The 16,004-nt window shown below is 56.3% G+C and overlaps 1 protein-coding gene across 1 annotated transcript in view; it reads right to left on the reverse strand.

The window, feature by feature from the left end:
• The window catches only part of PLEKHG4 (pleckstrin homology and RhoGEF domain containing G4), a 38,020-nt gene that overhangs the window by 7,055 nt on the left and 14,961 nt on the right, over positions 1 to 16,004 (reverse strand). Inside the window, exons 4-15 of the mRNA XM_078380553.1 lie at positions 12,934 to 13,149; positions 11,405 to 11,528; positions 9,498 to 9,591; positions 8,361 to 8,447; positions 7,178 to 7,294; positions 6,400 to 6,498; positions 5,657 to 5,808; positions 5,203 to 5,341; positions 4,494 to 4,616; positions 3,284 to 3,481; positions 2,912 to 3,046; positions 621 to 1,507 (exon numbers count right to left, since the gene is read on the reverse strand). Coding sequence (XP_078236679.1) covers positions 621 to 1,507; positions 2,912 to 3,046; positions 3,284 to 3,481; positions 4,494 to 4,616; positions 5,203 to 5,341; positions 5,657 to 5,808; positions 6,400 to 6,498; positions 7,178 to 7,294; positions 8,361 to 8,447; positions 9,498 to 9,591; positions 11,405 to 11,528; positions 12,934 to 13,149 — 2,371 coding nt within the window. The remainder of the gene's footprint in view (positions 1 to 620; positions 1,508 to 2,911; positions 3,047 to 3,283; positions 3,482 to 4,493; positions 4,617 to 5,202; positions 5,342 to 5,656; positions 5,809 to 6,399; positions 6,499 to 7,177; positions 7,295 to 8,360; positions 8,448 to 9,497; positions 9,592 to 11,404; positions 11,529 to 12,933; positions 13,150 to 16,004) is intronic.

The raw sequence follows: 16,004 nt of genomic DNA on the forward strand, positions 1-16,004 counted from the left end.
CACTAAAATCTAATATAGGCCAATAAGCCAAATCTCAGCAGTAAAGTGGCAAAAGCCATTCAAGCTAGCAGGAAATGTGAATGGTGTTTCCCAAGTTTGGGCCCAAAAATTCAGTGGCAAATGGCCAAAAAAACCACACACATTTAAAGTCGACATTTCCTGCGTTTGCTTTGATGTCTATTATTCATTTGCTACTAACTTCTAGTGGTACAGTTTTGGGAGAAACTTGCGAGGGGGCATGGGGCCCACACGCTGCCCATCCCAACATCCTGCCTGAGCAGAATCTGTTAATCTGTTGTGCTGATTATTTTTGTAATCAGCTTTCAGATCCTCTTGGGCCAAGGGGCAGGCAGATAAACCCATACGTTTCAGATGAAGGCAGGCGTGCAACCACATACGAGCCTGGCAGCAAGGGAACTGCCACGGCCTGCCACGATGCCACCGGGCGTTCCTTGCTTCTTTGCTTCCCCACCCCACCCCCGCCTGGGCTTCCACCGCCCCAGGGGACTTAAAGGAACCCCAGGAAACCCCCCCTCCCCGTGGGGCTGGGGCCCCAGATCAGACCTGCCCCGAGCGAGCGGGCCGGCTGCCTCCGAGGGCCCACAGCCCAGCCAGACTACCTGGCCCTGCTCTTGGCCTCCATCAGGGGGACGCTGCCGCTCCTCCGCTCTTCTGGCACCCAGCCGGACGAGGCCTCCGGGTGCTGCCGGGCGGCAATCTCCGTGCTGCTGACTTCCAGGCCTTTGATAAAGACTCCTGTGTTGCCACAGTGAGGCGGCTCGCTCAGCGTCCGCTGGCAGGCAGCGCGCAGGCTCTCGGTGCAGGCGAGGTCAAAGCTCTGGGCCTTCCGCAGGGGCCGTTTGGGGAAAAGCTGCGCTGCGGAGACTGGGGTGGGGGGACAGGAGGGGGTTGCCTCTGGGGCTCCTTCCGGGAGGCCCCTCAGCATGACCTCCTCGTCGCAGGCAAAGCTGGGCTGCCCAGGCGGTTCCACCAGCAACGGACTCGAGCAGGAAGCAGGCGCCCCCTGCCCCCTGGGTCTGAGATGGTCCCAGCCGCCCAACCCCTTCCCTCTGGACCACCCCGATGGGTGGCCAGGAGCGGTCTCAGGAGGCAGGGGTGGGTGGGCAGCCCCCTCCAGAGGCAGCCAATTCTCCTGGCTGGGCCAGCTCGGCGGCTTCTCCTCCTCCTCCTGCCCTAGGGATGATGAGGATGATGTCTCCCAGTCAGACCTCCCGGCTCTCAGCACAGCCCCCAGCTTCCTCTCCAGGCCCCGGCTGGCCTCCTGGCACTTGGACCATGCAGAGTGCCACCGCTGAAGGGCCTGGCTGCTCTTCAGCTGCACGGCGGCCTCCTTCATCTCCCGGAAGTGAGCGTCACTGAGGTCGGGGTGCTGCCCCTGGTAGCCCTGCCACCACGCGACGGCTGCTGAGCAAGGCTCCGGAGAGCTGCAGTCCTCCAGGCTGAGGCGGGCAAGGTGCCACATCCCCTCCAGGGCCCAGCTGTGCGCCTGCAGGGGGGGACACAGAGAAAGAGCATTCAGCCACACACACCCCATAAGACAGGGAGGGTCTTGGACTGCCTGCGGCTCAGGCACAACACAGCGTCTCTCTCTGTCCAAGGCTCAGCTGCACCAGCCCTGCCGCCCACCGGACTGCCAGCCGGACTCTGCACGCAGCTCTGCCAGGCTGCAAGGGGGAGCCCAAGCCTGCCCTGGGAAGGGACCAGAAGCATAAGGCCCTGTTTGGAACCGGAGGGAATCCCTCCACCTCCCTCTTCGGCGGCTCCCTGAGTGCCTGCCTTCAGCCCCCAGCCCAGCCTTTCTTGGGCTTCTCTCGAGTGCCCTTCGTGAACCCTGGGCAGACAAGCAGGCCTGCTCCGTGGGGCAGGCCGTGATGGGATTAGGGGCGATGGCAGCCCCTGCGTGGGGCAACGGGGGGCAAGTCATCTCTCTCCAGCCCTATTCAGGTAAAGAGCATTGGAGTGTGGAGGAGCCGGTGAGCGTGTTGCCTGTTCAAACTGCCCCACCCGAGAGAACGTGCTGAGGGTCCTCTGGCTCCTTTGGGCTAAGCTGCCCCTTCGGTCAGGGGAGCCCCCTCCCTTCTGAGAGGCCAGTTATCTTGCCCAGGCCTCAGTGACCCCTAGATCGGATGAGAACTCTCTCTACTCCTTTGTCCCAAGACAGCGGACAAACCCGGGCCCAAGACGGAGCCTAAAGGCACCTCTAAATGCTACCCTTCCCCGAAGGACAACAAGGAGCCCTTCTGGAGAACTCTCTCCATCAAAGAGCGACCACTAATCCCCCTAACAGCTGCATCGGAGAGCCCGCCTTTGGCTAGCTGGCCCATGAGAATAGACAGGGGGAACCTGAGCCGAGCCTTGCTGCCATCAAGACGCGCGGGATTCCTGCGGACGAAAGAGGGCGCCACGGCCCTGCCTTTGGGACTGGAGGCCTTCGCGGGTTGCCTGTCGGGACTCTTCTTTTTTTCCCAGGGGCCGGAAAGAACCTCCTCAGTGAAGGCAGACGCTCCAACCCAGCAGGGAACTGGATGTGGGAAATGCTGGGGAGGCGGTCAGGAGAGACCCTCATCGTTCCTCTGTCCACCTTCCAAAGGAAGGAGTGCTAGTCCTGACCCTTCCCTTCCCTTCTCTCTCTCTCTCTCTCTCTCTCCCTCTCCCCCCCCCTCTCTCTCACACAAACACACACACAACCCCCTGCCTTGGCTCTAAAAGGAAACCAGCACAGGGCAAAGGGAAGAGGCACAGCATCTACCTTTGTCCTTCTGTCATGAGGCTCCATAGCGCCAGCAGCACAGAAAGCCCCTTGCACGGGCTGGGCGCCCTCATCCTTTGCCGAGGACCCGAAGGCCACGGGAGCCCAGGAGGGAGGCCCAGAGGGAGAGGAGCCTTTTCACAAGCCAATGTGGCCGGCTGGGTAGCTGCGGCCGAAATGCCAGACAGAGGAGGACTCTCCCCTGGTGACGGGAAGGCAGGGGGCTGGATGGGGGTTGCTCTCAGCTGGGGGAAGGGCCCCCACTGCCGTCGTCAGCTGCACAAGGATAGAAGAGAGGGGCCAGGGCTCAGGGATGACCTTTGCTTTCCACGAGAGGCTCTCTCTCTCTCTCTCTCTCTCTCTCTCTCTCTCTCTCTGTGTGTGTGTGTGTGTGTGTGTGTGTGTGTGTGTGTGTGTGTGTGTGTGTGTGTGTGTGTGTGTGTGTGTGTGGTGTGTGTGTGTGTGTGTGTGTGTGTGTGTGTGCGTGCCAACTCCCCCCTTGATGGAACTCACCCGATCCAGGAATGTGTAGAGCTTGACCGCCTTTTCTGTCCAGCACCTCCTGGCTTCCAGCTGGCTGCAGAACTCCTGCAGGTGGTGACGGCGGGCCTGCAGCTTGGCTCCACACCTGGCATGCAGCTCCGTTGTGGAGAAGCCTCCTTCCCACCTGTCCATCCTCTTCAGAGCTTCCCAACCTTTGTGGCAGTATCCCTGGAAACAGAGCAAAGGAGGGACCTCAGTGCAGCCTGGAGAGGTCGCCGAGACCTGCGGGCAGCTTCTCTGATGGCTGCCGAGGGCCCCGAGGGCAGGCTAGGCCAACCTTTCCCCAACCTTGGGAGGAAGGCCCCATCCTGTCAACATAAGCCTCTGTAAACTGCAGAGAAGAAGGTCTCAGTCCCCAGCAGGTCAGAGAAGATCAGCTACAGCCATGCAAACTGCCATTTCTGCAGAAGCAGAGAAATGTAAAACTAACGGTCTCCAGAGCTTCTTGGGCAGCTGTGGGGAGGCAGGAGCTGCAATCTGTATCTCTCCTGCAAGCTTTTCCGCATGCGAGGGCACAGCAGGCCCTCAACAGCGAGAGCCGTTTGGGAAGGTGAGATGCCGCTGAGGCTGAGCTGTTCTGGCAGGGATCTGGCCTGAGAAAAGCCACGAGGGCCCACTGGGGTTCTGCCCGTTGGCCACAGTGCTCCCCCTCTCCTCGGGGCTGGCCTCTGCCTTCAGCTAGACCACAAAATGCACCAAGAGTCTCACGGAGGCCTTGTGAGGGATTAGAAAACCCGAGAGAATTCTGTGACACCACGGAGACTGGCCTGACTCTCAAGAAGACGGCAGGGGTGGAGAGTGAAAAGGGGCCCGCAGCGCCCAAATTGGAAGGAAACCTATGACTTTGGGGCTTTCTTAAATACCAGAAATCAGGGGAGCTCAACACCAACGGGGACTCCTTGCAGATCCTGTCTCAGTCGCTCCCTTGGGGGGCAGCCTGGCCACGGAAGCAGCTCCCACGTGCAGCTGCATGCCGGGCCTGGGGCCTCGTGGCCATCCTTTCTGGGGACCAAAGCACTCCAAGCTGGGGATGGGATATGCCAGATGTGCAGCCAGGGGTTTTTCTTTGGGTCCAACGTCCCCATGGCTCTGCAGGGCTGCCCTGTGGCAAAGAAGACATGCCCTCCAAGGGGGCCAGACTGGGCCCCACAGAAGAAGAGGGGCGGCGGGACTCTCTTACTCTTGCAACAACTTCAAAGTCCTGGAACTGCCTTTGCACTTGAAGCACAGCCTCCAAAGAACCGTCTTGCCCGCTCAGCTCCACGAGCCGCATCTGGCCGACGTTCTCGATCCAGCTGCTGACCTAAGAGAAAAGGAAGCCAAAGCAAGTGTCCGTGAGGGACGTCTCCTCCCAGCCAGGAAGGCACCTGAGGGAGGGAAAGCTGCCCCTGTGCTTGGGAGGAGGGGGAAGCTGGCTACCGGGGTGGGAAGGCTCCTTGCCTCCAACCCTTGCTAACCCCTGATGGCCTCTACTTCCAGGCTTTCCTTTCCACCACATGTCCTTAGGCGGCTTTTATGTCTTTCATTGGCAGGCAGGCCAATAACTGTAGATACTGCTTATTTGGTAGAGAAAACATGGTGATGGTGATGCTGATGAAACATTTAGGTTGCTCTTCTTGGAACAACACCTGTGGCTGGGTTGTATAGCTCTGCATTTCATTGATCTCTCATGCAGAGCCTGCTCGCTCCTTGCCAAGTGGAACTGGTCGGAAGCACTCTGGCTATGGCGGCCTCGACAGACCCAGAAGCGGCCGCAACTCCCCACCTGACAGGTCGGCGAAGGGTCTGCTGGACTGTTCGTGTGCATGCCTTGGTCTCACACCCAGCCAGGAGACACCCCCCCCGAAGCAGACGATAAATCCCTGAACCCGTCAGCCGCTGGCACCCACCTCCTGGAAGGCATCTTCAAATGCCTCCAAGTCTATCACCAGCTCCAGGGTCTGGATGCGCTTGTTGGAAACCAACACCAGCTGGTGGATGCCCTCGTCCACTTGGTTGTAAAGCGTGGTGGCCCCCTCCAGGGCATACCTGAAAAGAGAAGACGGCAGAGAGATCGGTCCGGCCTGCAGCTCCCGTTCCTGTCAGTGCAACCCAGTAGCTGCCGTCTCTGAATCCCCGGGGGGGGGGGGGTTGCTCCCACTCCTGCGAGCGGCTTCCGTGCCCTGGACATACTGGTGAATGAGGGAACGGCCCAGCAGACCCTCCCCAGTCTTCCTGGCGAGGAGCAGCAGGCGACGGCGGCTCCAAGGACTCGTCCTCCGGGGCTCCCGTCTCTTGTCAGGCTTGTGCAGGACGGGCGCCTCCTCCTGGCGACAGGGGCAGCAGCCTTCCCACCCAACTCACCGGCAGTCCTCCGACAGAGCCATCACGGAGGAGACGTCCTTCCTCAGGCGGGCCAGGAGTGCCCCACCTTCCAGCTGCAACCGAACCAGCCGTGGGTCTTCCAAGACCGTCTTCATTAACTGCCTGTCACGCTGCAACAAGGCCTGGGCCTTCTGGGAAGAGGAAGCAGCTCTGGTCAGGGTGTACACTCCCCCCTCTCCCGAACACCACCAGGTTTCCCTCCCGAGCTTTCTCCTTAAACCTAGGGAGCCCCTCCCAAAACCCCCGCAAAGAGTCCGGTATGGTCTGTCCGACCAAGAAGGAGGCGACGGCTGCAAGCAAAGGTTTGCCCCACTGAACACAAGGTGGCGAATCTGCAGGTGGACAGCCACTGGCCCCTTGCTCACTCGCTCGCTCGCTCTCAGAGCGAAGAGGGCTCAGGAGCCAGGGGACCTGACGGCTTGCTCTCTGCTCAGCTCAGGCTGCCAATCTGGGCAGGCCACCATGTCCCCATCTCAAGTCCAAGATGCTGTCCACTGGCTAGGCTGTGCTGGCCACCGGCTACCAGGCAAAAGAGCGACCCCTGGGCCACAGTTCCAGGCCTGCTCCTGCCTGTTCTGCCTCTGGTTAAACCTCGCCTGAGAGAATCCTGTTGTGCAGGAACGCCAGTCCGTCTGGCCACTGGAGGGCCTCTCCAGCCTGTCCCGGGTGCAGGAAGCGGGGGGGGGGGGGAGCGGCAGGGTGGGAGGGTGAAGGAGGCTCACCTCAGCTGTCTCTGGCCATCCCCTGGACTCCACCGCCTGGAGGGCTCCCTGGAGGAAGGCGCCTGCCTCTCGGCATCCATGCAGCAGGTGTTCCAGGCGCTGCAAGATCAGCACAGGAGCACATTACTGACCGAACAACCGCCTCCTCCCTCGGGGCTCCCTCTGGCTCTTGCCCGTCGCCAGCTCTCGGGGGTCCCCAGGCTTGGCCTGGAATCAAAGCGGCCCTGCAGCACCAGGCCATGGCTTCCTTGGCCAGGAAGAGCCCCCTCTGGTCCTTGCTGCGGTTGCACGCAAGCCCGTGAGAATCCGTGCTCCGCTTGGGGAGCTGCCACAAGCCAGGAGGCGTTTCCAGCACCCGCTCCTGCCCCAGGGTTCCCAGTTCGCCTTGTAGGCCCGTGGCTCCTTCTTCCTCCATACCTCAGGCCCGCTGGCCCACCCCCAGCACGTCTCCCTTAAGAGTCTGTGACCCAAACCAGAAGGAAGATCCCGCACCTCTGCTGCCAGAGTTGGATTGCACAGTCCTAGGGATGTCTGCTCTGCCCCTCTGAGCCTTCAGGGTAACTTGCTTCCAGGCAAAGGCAAACAGGGCGGTTGCCTTTAACTTCCAAATTGGAACCTTTCAAATGGACACCTGCTACTCCAGCTGGAATCTACAGGGCCAGACCCCAGATTTGGCCTTCCTGGGCACACAGAGCGTTTGCCAAGAGGGTGAACTGGGGCTTCTCGACCCTGGCAGGGAATGTATCAAGACAGAGTGAGCGGCACACGTCTCCCTCACCATCCGGAAGTGCAGCCAGTCCTGATGGCAGTAGGGAAGGGCCCCGTCCAGCTCCAAGGGAAGCTGAGAGCTCTCAATGTGCTTCTGGAGGGACTTCAGGGAGGTGAGGAGTTCACACTGAAGAGGAAAGGGAAGAAGACATTAGTATCGGGATGAGATGAGAGGAGGCCTGTGTGTGTGTGTGTGTGTGTGTGTGTGTGTGTGTGTGTGTGAGAGAGAGAGAGAGAGAGAGAGAGAGAGAGAGAGAGAGAGAGAGAGAGAGAGAGAGAGACTGTTGTTCCCACTTAGCACTCTGGTGTTGGCACTTTCTGTGACAGGGAAACTCTGCCCCCCTCCTTTGGCCACATCCAACTGGACACTGTGAGTGCCGAATGTGGCTGAGCCATGACCTCCCCCTCCCCCACACCTCTCCCGGCTCTGCTCCCTGGACCCCCTTTCCTCACAAGCAGGTCAGGGGAGCAAAAAGGGGGCCCTGCCCCCTTGTCTCAGAGCACTTCCTGTGCAAAGGCCAAACACTTTTCGGGGGGGGGGGTTTCCAGGCAGGAAGAGGAGGCATAGAAGTCAACAGCAAGGGGGGGGGGTTAAAGGGGGGATGGCTTCTTGTTTGTTACTTTTACTGTTTTAAGCCAGAGGGCCTGCTTCTTTTTCACATGCTCAGAATACATCAAAGTCACACCAAGCACAAAAGGAGTCAGGACGGTTGTTAAAAAAGAAAACAAGCCCATGGACAACTAGTGGGACACGGCAGCTTTGTCACTTGTAAAAACAAAAACCCAGAGGTTTTTGGATGAATGTACACAAAGCCACCCCCGGAAGAGCTTGCTTTGGGTCAGCTGGTGCACCTTGCTCTGAACTCTGGAGCTGAAATGCTGGAGAACATGAGAAGCCACCCACCCAACAGAAACGAGGGCAGCCAAAGACCGTAAGGCTGGGGGAAAACATATGTAAATCATAGATGGGATTCTGCCCTTGATGCCACTGCTTGCCAAAGTATCTCTGCAATAGGGTTTGGAACCTGCCGAAAGCAAAATATTAAAAAAATGATGCATAAAGCAAAACAGAATGTCCAAATTCTGTGTTAGATACAAATCTCCCCTGGATTTCTGGAGCTTAAGCAAACAGGCCCAGTGAGCTGCAGAAATTAAGGAAAAGCAAAGGGTTTGGAAATGAGCGCCTCTCCTACCTGCACAGATGCTGGTTTCTCCACCCGAAAGGTAGCATCTTTCTCAACCAGCAGGAGGGCTCCGTGGACACAGTGAGAGACGGTCTCCTGCAATGCAAAGAACAGGCTCTAGGGCTCTCCAGGGTGGCTTTGTCTCCGGCCTGAAGCCTCCTCTTCCGGGCAGCTAAACAATGATCTCTTCTTGGCAGCCTGGTCTCTGCCCTTTCCTGCTGGCCCTCCGTGGCACCAGCGTCCCTCTGAAATTGAGCTGAAAGGTGCCCCAAGACCCTCCTGGGCCCATGCCAGCCTGCTGCAAAATCCTTAGCCAAACTCCATGGAAGGGGAGAATCCAGGAGCAACATGGACAAAGACAAGCTGAAGGCGGCTATGGGCAGATCTACCTTTCAAGCATGGGGTGGCTTAAGGGTGATGGATTTGTCCCAAAGGAACCTGGGAACTGTATCCGTTTAACAAAGAAGGGCCAATGTGGCCACAGCAGTGCTGCAGCCCCTGAAAACGAGCCACGGGACTTCTAACAGACTAAACCTCCACCAAGGTGTGACTGCACAGCTGGGAAAAATACTCTCGGATCCACCGTGATCTGCATTTTTTCATCTTGGATTTCCAGGGCGACACTTCTGCAGCTGTTCAGACATCAAACCATTTGTAGGAATCAGCAGAGGCAGAGGACTGTGTTTCGACAACAGAAGCTGGACAAGGTGCTAATTCGTCATGTCTGCCTCTTTTTTTAAAAAAAAATTATTTACTTTCCTTGAAGTGACCTCTTGAGTAACGGTAGTCCAGCCCTGCCTTGAAAGCCTTTAAGACACACAGAGAGATATTGGCAGACCACAACAGGCATGCGGTTGAGGGGAACTGATGCTCTTTCGAGCCCGTCCACCACTTGCCTTCAGATCAGGGGATCACACTGGGCAAAAAATGGACAAAAGTCAAGTCTGTTTCAAGCACCCCTGCCAGCTGAAGAAAGAAAGAAAGGCCAATCCCTGCTGAAGGACAGATACAGTTCCACCACCAGCTTTCCCACATTAAGCTTTACGACCTGTCGTTGCTGGGTTTTGATTCAAATTTATCGGTGCCCCACCAGTTTCAACTGGCTGCTGCTGGGGGAAGAGGGGAGACTGAGCACGAAGGCCTCACCTGCAGGAGAGCCAAAGCCTTAAAGACGGCTGGGACCGGAGAGTATCGCCGGGCGTCTACCAGAACGGTCAGGCCCAAAGCCTGGCACTCCGGCCTGGAAGTCAAAAGGGAGACCAGGCGTCAGCAGCTGCCCTTCCTAAGGCCCATCCCCTGGCAGGCTGCCAGGCGCAGCCCTCCTCCAACGCCCTCTGGAGCACCAGCCTCTGCTGGCTCTACACCCGAAGGCACGCGGTCCCGTCCTGCAGCCTCTCCTTCCGGAGCCGTCCCTTCTCAGGACCAACCAGGCCCTTCCTGGAGTGCCAGGCGAAGCAGGAAAGGCCTCCTCTTTCTTCCTCCTCTCCTCTCTTGCGGGGCCACCAGAGACTTTTCCCAACAGAGGCAGGACCCTTTCTGACGGGTTTAGAGGCAGAGGCTTGTTGCTTCAACAAAGCCGGTTGTGAGGGCCCTGGGGCCGAGTGTGCCTTAATCCACCACCATGGGCTTCTGGCGGCTGCCCTCGTTCCGCACCGCCACATGGTTCCTTTTTGGCAACGGACGGAGGCACACAGAAACTTGGCATGCCCCCTATCAGAGATGTCTGGGGAAAACATTAGTTTACACACCAGTTAAGCCTCTGGCCGTCAAATTAAAAATATTACCTAAAGGTTGGAAGAGGATGTTATCCTCAGTTCACGGCCCTGATACAGATCGTCTCTATCAGCCACATACAAAAATATACCTGACAGAGGACGATGGTGATGATAAGAGTGCAGGTAAAAACAAGCTAGAGGCTTTGACACAAGTTAAGTCCTTCACTCCAACCCCAACACAAGCTTGCAAGCTACAGCCGCCTGATCATTCCAAAACTTAATGGGCTTGCAGATACATAAACGAGCAAGTAACCCTGGCTCCAAGAAACCATGACTCTGTCCAAGCTGAGCAGAGCTGGGCCGAGCCGGGCCAAGCCGGAAAGGTGGCTCATGGAGGAGCTCCCTTCTGCACTGGGGACCTGTGTCCGTCGCCTGGCAAGTGAGGGAGCCCAGTTCGCTGGCCAAAAGAGGGAGAACCTGTCACAGAGTTCAGAGCATTTTCTTGCCCTCTCCAAGCCTTTCCAGCACCTCTGGGCACCAGTTACCACCCAGTTTCCCCCATTTTACTTGATCACACATGTCAGAAAGCAGGAAAAAAGCAATGCCAAATGCAAAACAAATTACTCCGTTGGCAGAACAAAAAGAGACAATTTGCCAATGAAAAATACTAGACTTGTGCTTAGCTTTACGTCATGTAGCTGCCAGTTTTTACTCCAGTTTTATCCACACTAAAGCCAACTGCAAAGCAAATAGCCACGGCAGTCACCTCCCAAAGAAGTGTGAGACGAAGCAGAAGGCCAGCCCTCATTCCAACAGGCTGCCACCACACTGTGGCCTTGGCGACCCCAAAGCCTGGCTGAACAGTCAAGCTGCAGGTTGGCAAGGAAAGGGGAATCTCCCCCCCCCCACGCCCCCGCTGTGTGCTATATGACAGCCCTGCCAGAGAGCATCCACAGCCGCTCAAAACTCCTGTTCTGCTCTCTGGGCTTGCGGTGCAGCCTGTTCCTTTGGATAGTTTTATTGCTTCGGCCGTGGCTGGAGCTGATGCTCCTTCTGAAGGTGGAGAACCACTGCCCACTTGAAGCTTGCCTTTTGGGGACTTGCTGAGTGCTTCCTAGCAGAAATGGAAGCCATAGGTGGAGGCACATGCCTTTCTGATGAGGAGCAGGTCAGAGTGGTCTGGCTCCCACATGGAGAAGCACTCCTCCCGCCTGCTTGAGCACCAGCAGAAAGGGCCTCTAGAAACACATTTCAAACACATCTGTACCCCGAGGCTGGATTTTTGTGGCAAAACTGCTTCCTTCCCGAGTCCACACGCTCTCCAGCCGCCCCACGAACCTGAGAGTGCTACGTAGGTACAGGAGCAGGCACGTCAGTTCACTGGCGTTGCAGCGAGGGTTTAGCCAGGCAGTGTTCCTCATGGTGACTATCACCACCGCACGTCCACCTTTGTCCCTGGTACCTGAGGAGGAGGAGGAGGAGGAGGAGTCTGCTTGGTTTATCTGGCAGGCAGGAGTGATGCTCACAGGGTCAAGCATGCTGCTTATATACCACCCCATAGTGCTACTGTAAGGGGGGCATCTGGGACAAGGTACAGGTAAACTGGCCCCAGTCCAATGCCCGGCAGTTCTTAACCCTTCCCAAAATAAGTAAGACCAACCAACAAATGTGCCACAGATGGAATTTGCCCTCGACTCAGGACCTTGTCATGGGGAGAGGGAGGTTTCATAGAAAAGGCCAACCTCTGGGTTTGCTCCTTGCCATGACTTGCCTCCAATGGGCAGCGGGCTGGAAGGGAGGCAAACCCACTCGGAAAAGGAAAGGCCGTTCATAACACTCTCTTCCAGGAGCCCAGCCATGTGCAGTACACATCTGTAAGGCAACCCTAAAAGACAGGGTCTAATAATATCTGGAGCCTTATATCTTTTTTTTTTAAAACACCTAGTATTTCCAGTCCTCCCCTTCAGTACCTGTTTTATCAATACCAGGCTGTGAAAATACTCAAATGGTTTACAGAGAGCCCTGCGGGAGAGAGATACCTCACTCCAGGACAGCCCTGCTGTGTCTGGTGAGCCTTTTCTCCACCAGCAACCCTGCTCCCATCCAGGCAGGCAAGAACCTTTTCACTCCAGATGCTGAGCAGTGAAAATTCCCCAGTCTGGACCTGGTCCCTGACATCTTTAAGGCCTTCCTCCCAACAAACAAAGAAGTGGGATTTTCCTAACTTGGGTACAAAGGGAAATTTAAAATGTTAAGAGTTTTTGAAAACCCAGCTGCTGCTGCTGCAAGCGGAACATTTAATTAGAAAACAACAAAGGCGGTACAAAGGTGAGCGGCTGCCGGTCTTCTCTGCAGACGGGCTGAGGGGGCACCCAAGAAAAGGGAAGGAGGAAGCTCGGCCGCCCCTCAGCTCCTCAACCGGCCCTGTAAGCGTTTCTATGCCTTTGGAATCAGGGCCTGGGTGCAAGGAGCTGATGGGGCACCTCAGAGCCCCATTTTATTACCCTAGCCCCTCAGGGCGACTCTGTCCACAGCTGCTCTCTGGATTCCTCAACCCCATGTCCCCGAGTCATCAGCCTACTGGTCTCCTGTGAGGGAAGGCAGGGGCAGAGAGGGGAGGACAGAAGCCCTGGCCCCTTTTTTTCCAGGGGGGTGGGCAATGGCTTGTGCTCCTGCATTTCATGCCAGATGCCCAAGGTGGGGTGCAGAAAGCCCAGTTTTACAGGAGCCCAAAAGGCACTTCACCCACACCCACACGCCACTTCCACTACTCACAGAGCTTTGTACAAAAACAATGCATTTCACCACCACAGAAAACAGCACCAGGCAGTGCGAGTCTCCCCCACCCCCACGGGGATGGTCCTTACCTGGCAGGCAGGCAACGCCACTCTCCAGCACCTCCCAGTTGACATCCTTCACCGAGGCGGGGGCAGCGCACAGACCTCCCCTGGGTGCCACCGAAGGCTGCTCTGGGCGTGCGGCCGGTGCGGGGACGGCTTCCCAGGTGCAGCCTGGACTGGCTGGTGGCAGGGTCCTTTCGCCAGCTGCTCTGCTGGCTTCCTCTGCCCTTTTCACGGAGGCTTCTGTATCAGGGAAAGACAAGAACACACACTGCTCAGTCTCACGCCACCATCATCCCCACCCACAGCTGGACACAAATCAAGATGTTCGCCAGGCTTGATTTCTACCCACCCTGCCTCTTCCAAAGAGCCCTGGAAAAGCAATGGCAGTTGCAAATAAAACAGACATAATAAAGTGTGTGCACACGCAGGCACATGAACACACACACACACACACACAAAGACACACACGGGGTATTCCATCCACACGACTCTTCCTGGCTTGGGGGATTCCACCCCAGAGTAAAGCGACATCTTGCCTGTGAAGCAGACTCCAAGCTTGAGAGAACACAAGGGGAAGCGATTCCACAGCCAGCACCCAGACTCTCTGGCTGGATCTCTCCACGGCTGCAGAAGGCCTTTAATCCCCCTGGGAATGTGGCTCCTTGAGAGGGGAATTTAAACTCTTCCTGCTGCACCACTTTTTCTGATATAAAAGCCTTCTTCTCTGTTGCTACTTGCTGCCCTTCCTGGGGAAACCAGTTGTGGGGTGGGGTGGGGAGGGCAAATAGCAACTTTGACACTTGGGGTCAGTTGAGACTGGGAAGAGAGCAAAGGGAGAAAGGGCCAAATGTCCCCCTCCCTGATGGGACTCCCTCCAAGCTCCGCTTGGGGCACCCACACTTGCTTCCAACCGGAACATCCCTTCAAGCAGATGTGAGGTCTGATCGCGGGTCTCTCCAGGAATCTCCTCCAGCTTCTGCCCCAGGAGGTGCCCACCAAGGGCATCTCTCTCAAGCGTGACATGTTGATGCCATGGCCATGACGACAGTCCTCGCTGACTGCCATTGTTGTGCTGGCCAAAGAAGGGGGAAAGGACTTGCAGGAGGCACCCCGTGCAGAAAAGCCAAGCACTGCCTGAGGCCGTTGTTCCAGACCTTCCCTGGCTCGCCTCTCTACGCTTGTGGCGTCAAGGGAGAGCCAGCATCCAAGGCTCTTTTCAGAGAGATGGGGAACTGCTCACCATGTTGGACGGCCTCACCTTCTCCTGCATCTCCAGCTTCACTCCCCAGCCAAGACCCTCGTGGGAATGTGGCCCTCAGTGAACAAAACTGGAGGGTCTCTCTGATGCCTAATCACAGACTGCATCCTTTTTGGCTGGTCTCAAAGGAAGCCAGGCAGGACATAAACTCTTCAAACCAGCTGGCACAAAGAAGCTGAGATGCTCTAACTGACTTAACAGTCAAGATCTTTACTTAAGAGAACACTGAATCAAAGAATCAGTGGGTGGAGAGGCAGTCAGGCTGCGAGTTGCCTGATTCAGCACCAAGACCCAATTCCAGCAAAGGAAAGCTTCCTTTCCAGAGGTGTTGCTGCTGGCACAAGCAAAGCTATTTATGTAGGTGTGCTGGTGTGCTTAATCTCTGCCAGCAGGCTCTGCTTCCTGGCAGGGCACAACACGCATGATTTCCCCATCTTCTGGCTCGTTTCTTGCCACCCCAAGCTGAATTTTCCAACCCGTGGAGTTTGTGCATTAGGACCGGTCTGACTGGAATGGCATCTCCTTTCCCACATGATGACTGTTCTTGGTTTTATCTCTGCAGCAGCAATAGCAGCAGCTGCCTGAGCTTAGCGTTTATCCCCTCGACCACCTCACAATGGATAAAACACCAAGAGCTGGCACTGCCTTTTCCCTTGGTATAGGCCATGGAAAGGCTCCTTTGCTCAAGCTGTGGTGGCCAATCCCCCAACCAGAGGTGATCAAATATCGACATGAAACTCTCCAAATGTGTGCTTTTTCCTCACTCCAATATCTGAATTACTGGGGAAAGAGAGAAGTGAAACACCTTACACTATGTGAGAATTCTGGGTAGTTCCAAAACCTTCTGCTACCCGAGAAGCAGCCCAACTGCTGAAGCGTGTTCTCAGCCATCCTCAAAGCAGGGCTGGGGTGCGGCACTTCCTGCACCTTCCGCTGCTTTGCTAAACCCCCACCCCTTTCAAAAGACAGCCTACGTAAGATGCAACTGACCCAGATTCTTGGAGCCCAAGGGGCGGGATGTCTGAATCGGAAGCACGGAATACGTGAAGGAGGAAGCATGGCCTGAGTTGGAGGGAGAAGGGACCCAAGTTGACATATAGTCTGCACACCACTGTGAAATAAAGCCGACAACAAATTTTCTTCTTTCCCCTCCAATGGCTTGCTTTAGTGCACATGCAGCTTGCCCGCTGGGAAAACTCAAAGGACACTAAAATACGACATGCCCACAGTTCTGGTCCATCCAGACCCCTCTGGTGCCAGCCAAAGGCATCCAGGAAACGCTACATGGAATTCCTCTTGGGGAGCAGAGGACAGAAGCACAAACTCTTTTTCATGTCAAACTAGAGAATCGGGACCATGAACAGCAAGTGCTCAGCACCACTGGGACTGCTGTTGGGCTTTCTCTGGTTCACACCATAAAGAGAAGGCAATCAATTACCTCTAAAGTGGCACAGACAACCTCACCAGCAGGGTCTCAAGCCAACGTTAAGGGCAGCAAAGAAGAAAAACAAACAAGGGCAGCCAGTCCAGAGATCACATGACATGGAACATGGGAACCTGACCTCAGTCCTACGAACCACCAGCCACAACCAGCAATACCCAAGAGTTGTGCCTTTATAGGCATTGAAACGATCTTTAAATTGTACTAAAAATATCCAGCTGAAATTAATTCAAAATACTGAAAACTATTCAAAGGCCCAGGAGCATTGTTTACACCGCGCAAAGGCCACGAATCTTGGAACCTGGTGATGATCTCCAGGAGCAATGCTCCAAAACTGGAGCAGGGAGGAATCTCGGGATTCGTCTAGATTCCGTTTGGCAACTCACTTGAAAAAAA

This window comes from Pogona vitticeps, chromosome 10, assembly GCF_051106095.1.
Source record: "Pogona vitticeps strain Pit_001003342236 chromosome 10, PviZW2.1, whole genome shotgun sequence".
Taxonomy (NCBI): Eukaryota; Metazoa; Chordata; class Lepidosauria; order Squamata; family Agamidae; genus Pogona; species Pogona vitticeps.